We start from the raw sequence: 17,107 nt of genomic DNA, 5'->3' as shown, positions 1-17,107 counted from the left end.
CGCACACCCAGGCCCACTTTGATCCACTCTCAGCCACCATGCTTGGGGGGGCGCCCAGCAGGAACGCTCATCCTCACTTAACAGATAAGGAAACTGAGGCCCAGAAAGGGCCAAAACACAGTCCTTAATTCTCTTTTACCTCAGGGCCCACACGAATCCATTTCTAAGTCACTTCCTCATGTGCGGTGCATTCCTGGATGAATTTTCTGGACTTGAATGGCCACGAATAGCTAACGGTAACCAAAGATGGGGTAGAATAAGGCGGATTGCCCACTGAACACAAACCCCTAGACCTGGGCAAGCCACCTTACAATTGCTGTCACCCAAATCACGAAGCCCGCCTCACACCCCCAGCTCTTCCAGAGAGGCGTGGGCCCCACTTCCAAGCCTGCAGGACGGATTACTTACCTTCCTTCCATTGCCCACAGGTCCTGCTCAGCACTTTGCCCTGTCACCATCGGGGCTGGATCTGGGCTTCACTTCCATGTTCACACCCATGGCTACTGCTATGCTCCTAACGACCCCTCTCTTGGTGACATGAATCTGTGGCCACCGTGGCATTCTGACACTGTGATGACCCTAAGCTTCTTTCTGCTCTGGCTCTGCCCAAGTCCAGTCTGGAGGCTCTCTGTAGCCCCAGTCAGTCCCACCGACCAGTTGGGCTGGTCGGCTCTCACCTCACCCTCACTGACCACATCCTCTGACCATGGGCTTTCCCACCAGGACCTGAAGAAATTGGTATCCCCAATGTCTTCTATTTGACAGATGGAAAAACCGAGGTACATCAAGTCAACGGCAGAAGACTAGAACCTCGGTTTCCTGATCCTGGGTTAGACATCCTTTCCTAAGGCGTTGTACAAAAATCACTATGGGGATGGGGTTAACAATAATAAAAAGAAGCCTCCTTGAGTTTGAGTTGGGAGACCCAGGGGAGTCATGGATAGTCTAGGAAAGGAATTTTTGCCATGCTGTTTGGCTTGTGAGATCTTAGTTCTGCAACCAGGGAATGCAACCCCAACAGCAAGAGCGCCAAGTCCTAATCACTAGACCACCAGGGAATCTGCTTTTTTGCTTTTTAATGTTTTAGAATGGTTTCTTTTTCCTTAACATCGTATTTGTTGTTACAACAAAGCAGTTGCACATTATTAAATGTAGCAGGTTTTTTTTCCCCCTATATAGGATTCTTTTTTTAAAGAATTGTGGGGAAAAAGAAAAAACAAAAACACGTATAGTCAGGCATCAAAGCTGGGCAGCAGATGGCGCCCCAGATCCTACCTCCCCTGCAGGAGTTTCATCAGAACAAGGGACGTTCAGGGCGGGCAGAGGAAGAGTCCCTCCCCTCTGCCACACAGGCTGTGTGTAACTGCGCCTGGCTTTGGGACTATGGGATTAAAGTCTGTCTCCCCCACTGGCCTGGTCTCTGCATAGGGCATTTGGTCAGCCCAGTGTCCTCAGGGCCCAGCAACTGGTGCGCCATGAATGCTTAATCAATGTGTGCAGGAACGAAGTGGTGGGGGGGGAGTGGACACTCCTGGCCTCCCCTTGGATTCTTGTACACTGGCTCATTAGTGATTATTTTATATTGATTACAGGTTCAAGGGATCATATTTTGGATATAATGGATTAACTAAAATATATTATTAAAATTCATTTTACCTGTTCCTTTTTACTTGTTAAAAATGTGGCTACTAGAATTACCTCTGTGCCTCACACTTCATTTCTATTGCACATTGCTGCTTTGGGCCCACTGGTGTTTTGGCCTCTCCTGCCCCACGGTTATCAGCTGGGTCAGCTCTGCAGCTGCAGGCCTGGCAGCAGGGCCCCTGCATCACTCTTCTGGAGCACTGTGGCCAAGTGGGCCTGGCTCTGGGAGGACAGAAAACCTAGGGTGTCGAGCCCAGGGCAGCTGGCCCATAGAGCCAACAGCCCAAATCACAGGTAGGGGAGCTGGCCGCACAGGAGCCCCCTCAGCCTGGGGACTGATCTACCAGCACCTCATGCTGACTGCGGTTGATGCTAAGTGAGCCCTTCTCACTCTGTGCTGAGTACCCTGAGAGAACACGTACGTCTCAGTCAGACAGGGTTCCCTGATCCCCAGGGATGTGGCAGGCATGGGGCCCCTCAGTGAGGAACACCTTCCTCCACAGTTGTTCAAAGCACACCAGGTTTATTTCCACCGCCATTGTGGAATCACAGAACTTTGGATCTGGAGGTGCCCTTGGGGACTCCCTGTCTACTGTATCAGTGAGGAAATAGGGCACTTCTCTGTGGTTCACAACCAAGTCAGTAGCCCCAGAGGCTATATTCCTTGAGTCTCAGTTCAAGCTCCTTTCCACCCCTTAGACTCTCAGAGGAGGTTCAAGACCCTTCCACGCATAGCTGAATCCAACTTTGTTCTTGTGGACCCCTCTGTCCAGAGTGCTTATTGTCCCTTCCTCCCAGCCAGCTCCCCTTGGGCAAGCAACTAGTTATCCTTCGAGCCTGTGTTACCTGGAAGCTCTGGGAGGGCAGCGTGCTGGTGCCACTCACAGCATACAACCCAGCACACTGGCAGAAGAGATGCATGTCAGGAGACAATTGTCTGTGAATGAATGAATGCATGAATGATGTTGCTTCCTGTGCCCTCCCCACCTCATCCATCCAGGCCTCCACAGCACCTCCCAGTTCCCTCACTGCCTCTCTGCTGGACTGTGAGCTCCCCCATGGCAGAGACATTGGCTTCATTCTGCATACTTTAGAGTCTGGTCCAAAGCAAGTACTCAGGAAATAATGAGTGAAAAACAAGCCTGGATTAAAACCTTTTCTGATCTAGGGACAAATACCAGAGTGGAAGGAGTTAGATTCTACTTCTTAGGCTCCAAAATCACTGTGGATGGTGATTGCAGCCATGAAATTAAAAGATGCTTGATCCTTGGAACAAAAGCTATGACAAACCTAGACAGTATATTAAAAAGCAAAGATACCACTTTGTGACAAAGGTCCATATTGCCAAAGCTATGTTTTTTTCAGCAGTCATGTACAGATGTGAGAGTTGGACTATAAAAGCAGCTGAACATCGACGAATTGATGCTTTAGAATTGTGGTGCTTGAGAAGATGCTTGGAAGCCCCCTGGACTGCATGGAAGATCAAACCAGTCAATCCTAAATGAAATCAACCCTGAATATTCATTGGAAAGACAGATGCTAAAGCTGAAGCTTCAATACTTTGGCCACCTGATGTGAAGAGCCGATTCATTAGAAAAGACACTGATGCTGGGAAAGATGGAAGGCAAAAGAAGGGGGCAGCGGAGGATGAAATGGTTAGCATCACCAACTCAATGGACATGAATTTGAGCAAACTCCAGGAGATGGGGAAGGACAGAGAAGCCTAGCATGCAAATCCATCCCATGGGGTTGCAAAGAGTCAAACATGACTTAGTAACTGAACAACAACAACCAGAGTTTCCTCCCAAACCTTCCCACTGAAGGTGGCTCAAGGGGTCCTGACTTTGATGCTGAACTTCACCTCTTACCAGAGGTGTAGTTTTGGGAAGCTCCATCATCCACTCTGAACCCCAGGGAATGACAGCTGTAAGAAGCAAATCAAGTAAGCCCAGCCCCAGTGCATACTGAGCACTTACTATATTCCTTGGGACACCCAGGGACCACTCACTATTTCACTGAGCCCACCCTCTCCCACTCCCCAATGCAACAGAGCCTCACACCAGCCAGCACAGAAAACACTGCTTTATTAACTGCGTTTGCCAACACACGAGGATTGCAGAAGGGGTCCTGAAGCCACAGGCTCCAGTGAGGGCTAGGCTCTGGAAACCCCCATGAGTGAGCAGGACAGGATGGGACTGGGAGCTACACGGTGGTGGGACCACAGAATCATGCAGGGCACGCGGGCACCGGCCACCCCGAGGCAGCCATACATTCTATTGCTCATTAAGGGCAGCGAACATGGACAATGTACAAAAAGGAGAAATAGGTTTTTGCGTTAATGAAAAATACATTTTTTTTTCTACAAAGGAATCTTTCCTAATACAAGAAAATAAATATTGCAACATAAGCCAAAAATAATTTAAAATTGCTCTTTTCAATATATTTTCAGTATTTCTCTTGTATATTAACAAATGGCACATCAACTTTCTTTGAAACAAAGACAGAAGGTGTCTCCTCCTGTGACATTCATATCATCCCCCCACCCCGAGCCGATGTGGAGCACAGAGTGTTGTGCGTCTGAGGGACAAGGTGGCAGGAAGTGCCTTAAAGAACAACCAAAGGTCCTGGACTCCAGCCCTGGCTCTTTGGCCAATGTGGCCAGCTGGGCCAGGGCCATGGGAAGTGGCCTCCCCAAGGGCCTTGTTACAGGCACCCAGACCATTCTGCAGAGCTTGGGGTATGGGCAGAGGTTGGCCACATCTGGCAGTAAGCAAGGAATGCCAAGTCCAGGTGCTGCCAATGTCTGCCAGAACTGGGCATGTGATTCTCTAGAAACTGCCCTGGCAAGTCCCACTGTGTGTCCATACGTGACACACAGACACACATGCACATGGACACACAAGACGTGCCCTGGCACACACTCACACATCCACAGCCCAACACCCACGTTTGGAAACCTGGGTGGCTTCTCCAAGGAACCTGAGACCTTCACACTGCAAATGTTCACACACTGTCACCAAGTCAGAGCTCATTTAATAAAATAAACCCTTCTAACCTTTCTTCTCCGTGTTTGTTCTAAAATACATTTATGATCCATAAAAATACTTTCCTTGCACATTATCCTTTCTCACTGTGAGAAGGGGGAAGGAGGTGGGCAGCAGGGACCAGGAGAGTGGCAAAGACCGCCAGGCTAACTTCCAGAGCAGCTTGTCATTCCACTGAGTGTGGGCAGATACGGTCGCGTGAAAGACGCACCTCAGCCTCTAGGCTGGAAAAGGCCTCCTGTCCCCTCCCCAGCTTCCCATCCTGACCTCAAAGGCAGCAAAGCCGCCTGAAAGGTGGATGGGAAGCTGGGAACAGAGTGAAGGGGCTGCGCTGACGGCAGGAAGGCCAGCGGTGAGAGCCAGTGTCCTTGTCTTCTTTGCAGCCTGGCGGACGTCCCAGTAGTGGACAGCTGGCTGGCAGACAAAGCTCTTGGGTCTGGCCTGGAAGGCCCTGGGCAGCCAGCCTTAGAGACACCAGGACTCCGTGCAGGACACGGGGCCCCAGGGATAATTCAGCTCAAAGCCAAGAGCCAATTGATAAGTGGGTTGAAATCTAGAGGCCAACTTGAGTAGAGGCCCTCTGAAGGAGTGCCGGGCTCCTGGCCTGGCCCACCCAGTCCAGACCCTGACCAGACCTACCACCATCCTGCCCTGGTTCTCTGCCCTACCTCGCCCCCAGAGCGCCCAGACCCTGCCTCAGGATGGATGAAGGGTAAGCAGGCTAGTGCCGAGTCTACCGGACCTGAGCACCCCACCTCCCGGCAGAGTTTGGTTGTTCTTTAAAGCTGGTCCCTTTGCTTCCTGTGAGGTCAGACCAGGCAATCCAGCACAGACAAAGTTGTGACCCGAGGTGACCCGAAGCACGGGGAAGGAAGAAGATCTGTTCAAAGGCAGTAAACAGAGAATGGGGTTAGGACGCTGCTGCTGACACCGCACTGGCCGCTACTACCAAGGCGCCAGGCAGACTAAACTCTACACAGTAGCTCATGCCATCCCAACGCCCCAAGTCCTTGAAGCCCACTCTGAGTCTGCTCCGACTGGATATATCTGTCCAGCCCTTTAAACTTAGTCATTATCTTTGTTTCCTGTTTTGATAAAATTCACCGAAACTGAGTGTCCATGACCATGCCACTGTCGTACCTTAAAAGTCTGGAGTCAGGGATGGGTGCTCAGCCTGCTCCCCATCCCACCGATTTGCGCTTTGTGTTATGAGAGGGGGATCCCCATGGTGAGACTTTTGCCACGCTGGTTTCACCGTCAGTCTCCTCGTGTGGAGTTTTAGGGTTCAGGAGAGCTCACAGTGGGCCCAGAATCCAAAATCCAACACCGGCAGCAGCAGAACAGCATCCTTGTCCGAGAGCTTGGGCTCACCTCCTTAGGTGTGTGCAACAAACATGTTTCTACACTTGGTTGCTAAAGAACTCCATTTTTAAAAAAAGTCCAAGTGACAAGTTGTCAGGTCCTGGCTGTGCTGTATTATGGTCAAAATATTCTTTGGCATCCACAGAATGATTCGACTGATTCACTGGACTTTTGCAAGGTTCTTGTTGGAGAAGTTCTGGCTTTACCAGTGGCAGAAGTGACCCAGGAGTAAGTCATAAAAGAAAAAAAAACACGTTTTCACTGAATTCCTTTTTGTTTTTCATTTGTTCCCTGAGCTATCACCCTGGGGCCACTCCACTGAAACTCTTCAGAGCTACTACTACCTGGGACTTAGAGGGTGGAGCGGAGAAGGCAGGACGGTGACGGTGGGGAGGGAGGGGCTGGAAGGGCACAGCTGGGAAAGGGGGTTAAGGCTCAGAGGGGAAGAGGAACCAGGAAGATCCAGCAAGACTTCAGACAGCCCCGGAAGGCCATCACTAACCCATCCCGGGCCCCGGGATCCCACTGCTTGTTGGAAGGAGGAGTTTCCAAAAGGAAACCGAGAAGAAGCTCATCACTTAGCAGGAAACTTGAAAAGGCAAACGGTCTGGTCTGGCCAGCTGTCTGGGAGTGATCAGACCTTGGCCGAGACTGGCCCCGAAGGAAGGAAGGAAGGAAGTTGGAGTCCCAGAGCGGTTCTCTGTAGTGGGCGAGGCTGAGCCCCACGCCCCTGACTGGGCACTGGCCCTCCCTCGCAGCCCTCCGCCGGTACTGGCAGCTGGCTGGCTGGGAGTCCCCTGAGAAAATGGCACAGCTCAGGAAGGACTCTGGGAAGCCCTTCCCAGAGCCGCCGGGCTGGGCGCGGCAGGGGCAGAGCAGCAGGGGAGGGGAGGGTCGCAGGGTGGGCAGGCAGGCCTCAGATGATGTGGGTTGACCAGGAACAGCTGTGGATCCCTTGGAACCAGCAGGCCCTCTTCGCCCCCTCAGTGCTTTCTCGTATAAGCTCATTGTGCTTGTGACAGTGAGTAGACTCTGGCTGGGTATCACTTATTATACTTCCTTGGGGATCAGTGAAGTGCAGCAGGACCCCCCGCCGATGGACCCCAGTGGGATCTGGGAGCAAGGCGGGGCAGGCCCTGGGCTGGCCCATCTGCCATAATAATGCCCAAACGACAGTCTGTGTCACCCAGTGGCAGCGGGCAGGAATCCTGAGCTCTTCATCACCTTGCCTACATGTAGCCAGGAGCCCAGCAGTACTGTGTGGCCCAGGCGGGGACGCTGCCACGGCCGTGATGGTCACAGGACCAGGGCTGGTCCTTGTGGCCAGAGCCGTGGAAGGAATCCTAATGTCCTAGGCCAGCACAGAGGAAAGACAATAGTGTGGAATTCGCAACACTTTTTATATTAAAAATAAAACCACATCAGAGTGGCAGCCTCAAGAGTCTGAGACACTCAGCAGAGATTGGAAATGGCAGTTGTCACGGGGCTGAGGCCTCATGGGGGGATCAGGACAGGGGAAGGGGTGACTTAGGAGGCCAGGACCCCCATGCGGACCACCTCCTCAGCCCCTGCTTCCCGGGGACCAGGCTGCACCCCGCTGTCCTCAGCCTCCACATCTGAGTCGCTCATCTCCCCATCAGAGAAGTAGCCATCAGTTTCAGTGTCAAAGTGAAGGCTGACCTTTGGCCTCTCGGCCACAGCAGAAGGCGGTCCCGTCCCGGCATCAGGCCTGGCACCTGGCGATCTCCGGGTTCCCTTGCTCTCACGGGGCAGCCGGAGCCGGCCTGAGGGCTTGGGGCTCGCTGTAGGGCCAGGCACTTGGACATTAGAGTCGGCAGCCACTGGGGCTGCCTCCTCTGGGGTCTCGGGGGCCAGTGGTGGGGGGCTCTCGGGAGCTGCTGGGATGGGACAGTCCCCAGCTGTAGGGCTGGACGGCAGGTGAGAAGGTGTTCGCCGTGGTGGCTTCCTGGCAGGTGGCCCCTGACCCCCTTTGCTGCTGCCAGTATCCTGGCCCCAGGGCTTCTTGGGGGGTTTGTCTGGAGTCGTCCGTGAACCGGGCCCGTCCTGTGGTGGTTTCTTCTTAGCAGGCAGGCGGGTGCGGCCGCGGGCCTTCCTGGCAGGGTCGCCAGGCCGCAGCGAGGGCTCCCGCATGAAGCTCAGCAGTGTCTCCTCGTCCTGCAGCAGCTCCTCAGACAGCAACCCCGGGGCGGGGTCTTCGCGGTGCCCATTGTTGAGCGACCACTCACTCATGGCCATGTTCTCTGCGGTGATCTGCACTGACTGTGCCAGCCAGCTGTTGAAGAAGGTGCCGTCGATGGGGAACGAGGTAGACAGGCCTGGCCAGGGGGAGGAAAGAGGCAGGTGAGATGCCAGCAGGTATGTGTCCCACCCTCCTTCAGGAAGCCCTCTCCCACCCTGCCCTGCACACCATCGCGGACCTTCCTCCCTCTTTCCCTCTGTGCTAGACCCAGCTGAGTTAACCTGTTCTGTCCATCCCACCTGCGAATACTGAACACCCTTCTCCCCAGATAGATGTCCTGTTCCTGGGGACTGTCTTCATAGTTTGAGGAGCAGAGTACAAAGTGAAAATGTGGGTTCCCTATTCAAAAATTATTAAGAATTTCAAAGTGGCTACAGTAGAGCATTAAACCAAGCGAGGGCCCTTGGTGACCGCACAGGAGCACACCCAGCCCTGCTCACCACCCCACATAGCATCATCCTGGGAGCATAAGGGATAAGGAGCCCTCTGGTCACCAGGGGGCGCTGGGTTTTCATGAGTGTCGCTTTCCAGAGCTTCCAAAGCAAGGACTTGGCTAAGGGTGTCTGTCAGGGCCAGCTCCAGTTATGGGCTCTCCTTCCTTTACTGAGGTCTTGGGAGGCGGCCGCTGATGTTCCCATTAGATACCAAGTTGTCTCCTTCCTGAGACCGAGGGAAATAAAAGATGACCTGGGGCTTCGATGCTAGAGGTGAAGTGGGGCTTCCATGCTAGTGGTGAGGTGTTCCTCTAGAGCACGCCCCTTCCCTGAGGAGTGCTCTAGAGGAAGCATGTGACATCCTGGGAGACAAAGCCCAAGTCCAAGAGCCCCTCTAGGAATACCATGCTTAATGGGGCAGCAGTAGAGAGGTCTGTGACAGACAGCGGGCAAACACCACTCCTGTGGGGGTCTCTGGTGGCTCCCAGAAAGTCTGCAGGGGATGAAGGAGGGCCTAGTTGAGGACATTCTGGCAGAGGGGGACAGGGACAGAGAATTATGGCAGGCCCTCACCCCACAGCATGACACAGGGTTCCTTGAAGGGCCAGGATGTCTAGAGGGAGAGGTTCTTGGGCCCAGCCTCTAGTCTACGAGAGGAACCCTAGGGAGGCCAGCTAGGGCTCCGACACCTCAGTCTCCTCTCTACCTGGAAGGTGGGAGTGCCTGGGCATGGAAGGGCCTGCCGACCCCTCCTGGCCTCCCACTCTGCAGCAAGGGTGCTGGTGGTTCCCGTGGCCTTCTGCGGGGAGCTGCAAGGGCAGTGATGGTATGAGTCTGGCTGTGTGCACCAGGCCACTCACCAAGCTGCCCCAGGACTGAGTCGGACCCTGCCTTCACTTTCTCTTTCTTCTCGGGGCTGCCCTTGGGGCCCTCGCGGCCTTTTCTTTTTGAGTCGCTCTTCTTGCCCTTTGTTTTCCTCCCAGACCGCTCTGCATCAGGGAGAGAGAGAGCAGGAGGGAGATGGTTACCCCAAGCAGCCAGACAGAACCAAGACCCCTGCGTGGAATCCCAGGAGAGCCCCATCACTTAGTGTCTCGCCTTCTAGGTCACCACCTCCCCTGCACCTCTGCAGCCGCAGTCCAGAGCCACGTGGGACCTGGGGTAACTGTGGCTCCAGCGAGTCAGGGAAGAGCTGATGTGGGAAAAGGGGGTAAGAGTCCCTGAGGGGCTTGGTGCGGGGCTCAGCGACACGAGGAGGGGGAAGACCACTCTATAGGACCTGCACTGCAGTTTGACCTCTACGGACTACAGATCCTAGGACAGAGTCCTGGTGGGCAGGAAGGCTGGCTGGAGGTGAGTGGATAGGACAGGGCCTCATGGGCTAGGCCATGGAGGTGAAGGTGGATAGGTCACTGAGGGGTCAACAGCCTTGGGTTCCCCTCCTGACACAGGGGTCAGCCCTCTGCCTTGCTCTTGTGGTCTGCTCTGGAGGTTAGACAGTTGATGGAAGACTCGGGGTACACACCTGGCCCTCACACCCTTCTAGTCCAGGACCACATAGGTCTGCGGAGTCACAGAACAAAACAGAGCAGGGGAGGGACATGCTGTGGTAGGGAGCTGCCAGGAGTCTCCTCCTAGCTTCTCAGCCAGAGGCTAGAGGGCTTCCTGAGTAAGCGTTCAAGAGAAGGTGGAGGAGCATGGGCCCAACTCCAGGATTCTGCCTAGCTCTGCTGTTCATTCTAGGTGTAACCTCGGGCCAGGCCTCAGTCTTCTCACCTATCACATGGGACAGCACCTAGATACTTGGAGGGAGGCTTCCAAGTCCCCCACCACACTCGTTGTGGCCTGAGCTCCTCCCAAGGGCACAGACCTTACACAGCTGACCCTCCAAGCCCTTAGTGTCACTTCAGACGTTTTCTTCCTGCCCTGGCTGCAGCTATGCCAGGGTCCCTCCAGTTTCTCTAACAAGACAAGCTCACCTCCAGGTACCCAAATATATGGTTTCCTTGTCCCTCCCCTGGTTCTGTTCACAGCCTAAGTATCACCACCACTGGGAAGCCTTCTCTAGGCTCCTGGCCAGACAGACCTCAGCAATATACTTGCAGCCCATGTCCCACCCTATGGAAGAAGCGTCAAAACACTGAGGGCATCGGCTTTGGGCAGAAGCAAACCAGTCTTCTCTCCAAATGCCTTGCCCTGACCAAAAGGTGGCCTGTTGCTGCTGCTCAGGTCTGCTGCTGCTGCTGCTAAGTCACTTCAGTCGTGTCCGACTCTGTGTGACCCCATAGACGGCAGCCCACCAGGCTCCCCCGTCCCTGGGATTCTCCAGGCAAGAACACTGGAGTGGGTTGCCATTTCCTTCTCCAATGCATGAAAGTGAAAAGTGAAAGTGAAGTCGCTCAGTCGAGTCCGACTCTTAGTGACCCCATGGACTGCAGCCTACCAGGCTCCTCTGTCCATGGGATTTTCCAGGCAAGAGTACTGGAGTGGGGTGCCATTGCCTAAATGTCTCCAGACTCAATGCGAGAATGCAGACCCTCCGAGATCCTGACCATGTTTCTGGAATCCTGTGCCTAAGGGCACTGCATGCCTCGCCACTCTCCATTGCCTTCCTGCAGTGGGATGTATGGACCGTGTGAGTCCCAGGAAGCCTGAGATGTTCCAGCGTCACCACCACCAGGAAGCCATCCCTGATACCTCTGTCCCTGCACTGGCACCCATGGCAGCCCCCCAGATACCACCTTCTTTTGTCTCTCCAGATAGTGAACTCCATGAGGACAGGAAGCCTGTCCGGTTCAGTCCACGGCAGGGTACCCCTGTGCCCAGCACAGAGCCCAGTATTCTGTCTACCCTCAATCAAGGAAATGACAAACAAGAGGGAGCCTGGGAAGGTCTGGGGGCCTCCTGTCTAAGCTGCCCTAGTCCTGGGAGTGCACGATGAGCCCTGACCTCTAAATGGTCGTGATGCAGCATCTGTATCGGGCAATGCTGGTTTCTGGGGCAGGGATGGGGCAGTAGAAGGTCCTCAGTTGTTGACTCTGGTGGTGGCCCAGCCACTCTCCTTTCTCTGCTCCAGGCCTAGCCCGACCCACAGGCTCTACCTGCAGTGGCAGCCTCTGGCTTAAAAATCTCTCCATCCACCTGTTTTTACTGCATGGAATTAACATCAGAGCACCATCTTCTGCACTAAGCATTGCCCTCCTGAACATGTTAACACTCCACAAAGGGCCCTGTTGTCTGGCAACATACACAACTAACAAGACAGACCACTCTCAGAGCTTCTTTAACCTTTGATTTCCAGATCTGTTAAATGCATGTGATGGTAAAAGCCTAAGAAAGAAGAAAAAAAACCTATTGGCACAGGGCCTCAGTCCTGTCAGATGGGGTCAGAGAGAAGGAACACATAGGTCCTCCTCTACCCCTGGGCAATTGCCTTCTTCAGAATCAACACACAGGCACACAGGGGTTCAGGGAAGCTTGCCAGCTTGGTCCCTTCCTGCCCTGGAACCAAAACAGAGCCACTGAGACTTCTGGTTTGCACCTGTTTACGTGTAATTCACTCCTGGACCACAATGGGCCCCGCACTGCCTGAGAGTCCCGTGAACCAGAAAGCACCCTGAGGGTTGGCCTGATGCCCACACCACATCTTTGCTCCTTGCCTGCCAACACACACCCAGGACCCTGGGAGGCCCCTGCCTTGGTCCACTAACTGGGTACAGAGGGTAAGGGTGGGGTCAGTGGCCCCTGACCCCGTACACATGCCCCATCAGGCTCTAAAGACACATAGCTCCCTGGAACCCAGCCCCCTCAAAGGTGTGCTCATGAGAGGTGGCCAGCGGCAGGCAGGGGAAGCGCCTACCTCGACACAGATCCTGTTCGATAAGTTTCATCTGCAGGTGGAATATCTGCTCCTGGAGCTTGCAGATGGCATGTTTCGTTCTCTCGCGCCTTGTCACCATGTAGCACAGATTTCTAACCTGAGGAAACACAAGAGAGATTTTCCACCTTACTCATGGGCAACCACCTCAACCTCCCAACGCTGGGGGGCCACTCTGCCTAACCTGCCCAGGATATCTGGGAATCAATAACCAGGCCCCGAATGCATTCTCAGTCCTGAGCTGCAATTCTCTTATCTAAAATACAGGGCCAAGCACAGTCTTGGCCCCAGGGCCCGCAGTGAAGCCAGTGTGGGCAGGGAGTGCGTTTGCAGACGTCAGGCTGGCAACTCTGCCTTCCTTCCCTAGGCCTGCACTTCCTGGCTGAGTCATGCCATCGCCCAAGGCCCTTCCAACATGACTGCTCTCCCTTGTATGTAAATCCCCCAAGGCTTGTCACAGCCTGACAAGGTCACCAAGTCCATCCTTCAGCCTCCTGTCCAAGGCTTCTTACACATCAATGAAACTCTTCAGCCACCAGCACCTGGGCAAAAACCACCTCCTGTCCTGAGACACAAATGACCGGTACATGAGAGAGCTCCAGCAGAAGAGCTCTGAGTAGAGAGGCAGTCCCTGATGCACTGGAGCCCAGCCTGCAGCTGACCCTTGTCCACTTGTTGCACTGGCCCCTGAGCCAGGTCCACAGCTGCTCTGCTCAAGGCCCCATGTGCACTCAGCCATGTTCACTCTGCCAGAGACAGAACTCCTTTAGGGGAAGGGCAGGGCCTCTCAGACTACCTTAGGCCAGCTAGGAAGAGCCTCCTGGGGCCTGGGACACCATCTTGCTTAGCCCATGGGACAGGGCCAACTCTGCAGCTGGCCTGGAAGCACCTGAAGAATGTTGCTTCCTGTCCACCTGGTACCTTGACCCCGTGTGCCATCCCTCATTGGCTGTTCTCAGTGTACATCATCTCTCTGGGACCAAGTCCAGGCCTCCTCCCCATCAGGACACCACCTTGCTCTGGCACTGTCTTCAGATCGGGTCACAATCTCCAGCAAAAGGGACAGCTGGCCACCGGAATCCTGGGTGCCACCAGGTTCTACCTCCTGCTGGGTTCCGTGTTCAAGGCTGAGTTCGATATTCATAGCCTTAAGCTGCCTGGACATGACCTGAGGGTTCCAGAGCCCCTACCTCTTGTTGTGACCATGACTTCTCCCACCATGATCAGACCTCCCTGCTGGCATAGGCCTCCTCCTCTGCTCCCTGAGCCTAGCTGTGAAAGAGACCCCAGAACACCTGTGCCAGGCTAGCAGGCCTCCACAGGACAGGCTCTGAGTGGGTTCTCAGCACCACTATGCACCACAGCCTAGACTGAATACCAGGCTCTCCTTTGGTCAGCACCTCCCCAAGGGGCAGCCACCTGGCCCAGCCTGTGAGCCCTTGCTCCAGCACACTGGCACCATCTGACTTCTTCACAAATCCTGGACTCCCTAGGACTTCCCTCCAGCCAACCTCCTCCTACACATCCCTAGGCACAGGCTTGTGCTGGTCCCTGGGCTCAGCTGCAAGAGGTCCCATCAGAGTCCCCTTCTTCTGAGGGCTTGCTGCTCAGCAGGGCAGAGAGCTGCTGACCAAGTACTGACAGGACCAGGCAACCCTGATCCAGACTTGGGGGTGGTGAGAAGGCTCCCCGGAGAAAGGGGAAGACAGGCAGGAAATCATCCTTCAGGGCTTGGCTACAGGGTCACCTCCAGGAGGCTTCCCTGTCCATCACATCTAAGCAACTCAATCTCATTCTCCTCATATTCTGGTCTCTTTCCTTCCCAGCAGTCATGTGGCTGAGCACGCATAGGGACAGTGGGGATAAAGGCGGCTGGGTGGATGCATGGCTACTTTGGGGGCCTGAAAACAAACTAGTTAATATATCTAGCCTAAAACCAGATCAGGACTACTTCCTATTTAAATACAGATGTAGTTTTCTTTCTTTTTTTTACTTTTAGAAACATTAGAGCAAGGTTTCTCAAGGCAGGCTGGAATGAAATCCTGGCGAAGATTAACCCCCAAATCCCTGGGGTGGCTGGTTAAAAGCACAGATTCCCAGGCTTGGGGGAATATCAAATTCTCTGGGGGTGGGGCCCTCAAATACATATTTTACACAGCACTACAACATCTGAGAACTATTGCCAAGCTCCAAAGTGAGCTGCATGGGTACTGAGTTTGACAGCTCAGCACACATAGGAAGATAATATTCTAGTGGGGTTTTTTTGGCCCTATTAGAAATTTTGATTATGTATGCTTTACAATATAGCATGGTAGATATGAATCAGATATTAAAAATACAATATATTGGAGGTAAATGCTCAATTTTTTTCGTGATAAGGGTACATACACTACACAATCAGTAATTGTGGAGACTGATTCTATACTCTATATTCAGTATTCTAATTACTGAATCAGTAATTCTGGAGACTTCTGCTATAGAAGATTCTGTGAGAATCCAAACACATTGCTACCCCTTACTCCCAGTTCACTATGGAATCATCAACTCCTCTAATTTTTCCTAAGACTCTTGGTAACATAGCTACATGTAACTAAATGCTATAAAATTCCTCTTCCATGACGGCTTTTGGGGAAAAGTACTGCAACCATCTTAGAAGCCAACCCAGGCTATTAGACTCCTTACATTGCTTTTTTTCTGATTATAAATATAAAACAAAAAACAAACAACCCAATCAAAAAGTGGGCAGAAGAACTAAACAGACATTTCTCCAAAGAAGACATACAGACGGCCAACAAACACATGAAAAGATACTCATCATCACGAATTATTAGAGAAATACAAATCAAAGCTACAGTGAGATATTACTTTACACCAGTCAGAATGGCCATCATCAAAAAATCTACAAACAATAAATGCTGGAGAGGGTGTGGAGAAAAGGGAACCCTCTTGCACTGTTGGTGCGAATGTAAATTGGTGTAGCCACTATGGAGAAAAGTATGGAGGTTTCTTAGAAAACTAAAACTGGAACTACCATATGATCCAACAATCCCACCACCGGGCATACCCAGAGAAAACCATAATTCAAAAGACACATGCACCCCAACAGTCACACTGCAGCAGTGTTTACAATGGCCAGGGCATGGCAACAACCTAAATGTCCATCAACAGAAGAATGGATAAAGAAGATGTGGTGCATATACACAATGGAATACTACTCAACCATAAAAAGGAACAAAATTGTGTCATTTGCAAAGACGTGGATGGACCTAAAGACTGTCACACAGAGTGCAGTGAATCAGAAAAAGAAAAACAAATATTGCTTATTAAAGCATATATGTGGAATCTAGAAAAATGGTAGAGATGTTCTTATGTGCAAAGCAGAAATAGAGACACAGACGTAGAGAGCAAATGTATGGACACCAAAGGCGAAAGTTGGGAGAGTGCAATGAACTGGGAGATTGGGATTGACCTATATATACTAGTATGCGTCAAGAAAATAGTGAGAAGCTACTGTACGGCACAGAGAACTCTGCTTGGTGTTGTTATGACCTAAATGGGGAGGAAATTCAAAAAAGAGGGGATATAGATATATGCATGGCTGATTCACTCTGCTGTACTGCAGAAACTGACACAGTAGTATAAAGCAACTACACTCCAATTTTTCAAGAAAATGATAAAACAAACATCAAAGAGCATAAAAGTGAACATAAAAGTCCTCCAAAACTAGAGCAGGGATCAGTAATAAAAGCAGGTTTTATGTTTTGATAAAGGTTTTTTTTTTTTTCCTTGGCAACACCATGCAATCTTAGTTCCCCAACCAGGGATCAAACCTGTGCCCTCTGCAGTGGAAGTACAGAGTCCTAACTGCTGGACCACCAGGGAATTCCCTTGATAAAGTTGTTTTGATAACAGCAAATTTGGCAAAGAGAGCCTGGACATGGGCTAAGAAGGGCAGGAGGCAGGGAGGACTCTCAGCCAGTTACCTTAAGCTAGAGTGGACCAGTGTAGGGGCATTCATGGAGCCTAGGGAGGTTACAGGAGGAGCAGAGCATACTGGGCATGAGCTGCTGGAGCTTGGGAGGCAGGTGTGGGATGGAGCCAGCCTCCTGATGGGGAGTAAAGCTGTGGAGCAGAGGCGCAATGAGAGGAAAAGCCTAGTGCATTGAATGACCGCAGGGACCAAGGGACACTCAGAGAGGGAGCAGCAGGACTGGATTATCGGGGATGGGGAGTCTGGTCAGAGCATCCACAGGAAGAGTATCTCAAGACCAAGGGCATGTTTAACTGTGGCGACCACTGCTGAGGAGGCTGGAGGATAAGGGTGAAGTGGGAGAGATGGAGGCTGCTGGCAGCCCTGGTGGAAGGTTTTAGAATATGGTAGTGGCAGGGGTCTGGCCTGCCACTATGGTACATATAAATGAGGTATTAAAAATACAATATATTGGAAGTAAATTGCTTCAAGGAAGCTCCAAGAGTGAGAAGCAAA

General features: G+C 52.5%; 1 protein-coding gene across 11 annotated transcripts in view; it reads right to left on the bottom strand.

The window, feature by feature from the left end:
* Nucleotides 1–3,720: 3,720 nt before the first annotated feature.
* Nucleotides 3,721–17,107, bottom strand: part of JADE2 (jade family PHD finger 2) — a 51,402-nt gene continuing 38,015 nt past the window's right edge. For 8 of the 11 annotated variants that reach the window (XM_055553914.1, XM_055553895.1, XM_055553885.1 and 5 more), the window contains 3 exons: nucleotides 12,604–12,721; nucleotides 9,605–9,733; nucleotides 3,721–8,386 (listed from right to left, as the gene is read on the bottom strand). In XM_055553914.1, coding sequence (XP_055409889.1) covers nucleotides 7,578–8,386; nucleotides 9,605–9,733; nucleotides 12,604–12,721 — 1,056 coding nt within the window. In that variant the 3' untranslated portion in view covers nucleotides 3,721–7,577. The remainder of the gene's footprint in view (nucleotides 8,387–9,604; nucleotides 9,734–12,603; nucleotides 12,722–17,107) is intronic. The other 3 variants (XM_055553922.1, XM_055553940.1, XR_008704476.1) reach the window with 2 other exon arrangements.

This window comes from Bubalus kerabau, chromosome 1, assembly GCF_029407905.1.
Source record: "Bubalus kerabau isolate K-KA32 ecotype Philippines breed swamp buffalo chromosome 1, PCC_UOA_SB_1v2, whole genome shotgun sequence".
In the NCBI taxonomy this organism is placed as follows: Eukaryota; Metazoa; Chordata; class Mammalia; order Artiodactyla; family Bovidae; genus Bubalus; species Bubalus kerabau.
The sequence above is the reverse complement of the archived record's forward strand: the minus strand, read 5'-3'. Positions and strand labels throughout refer to the sequence as shown.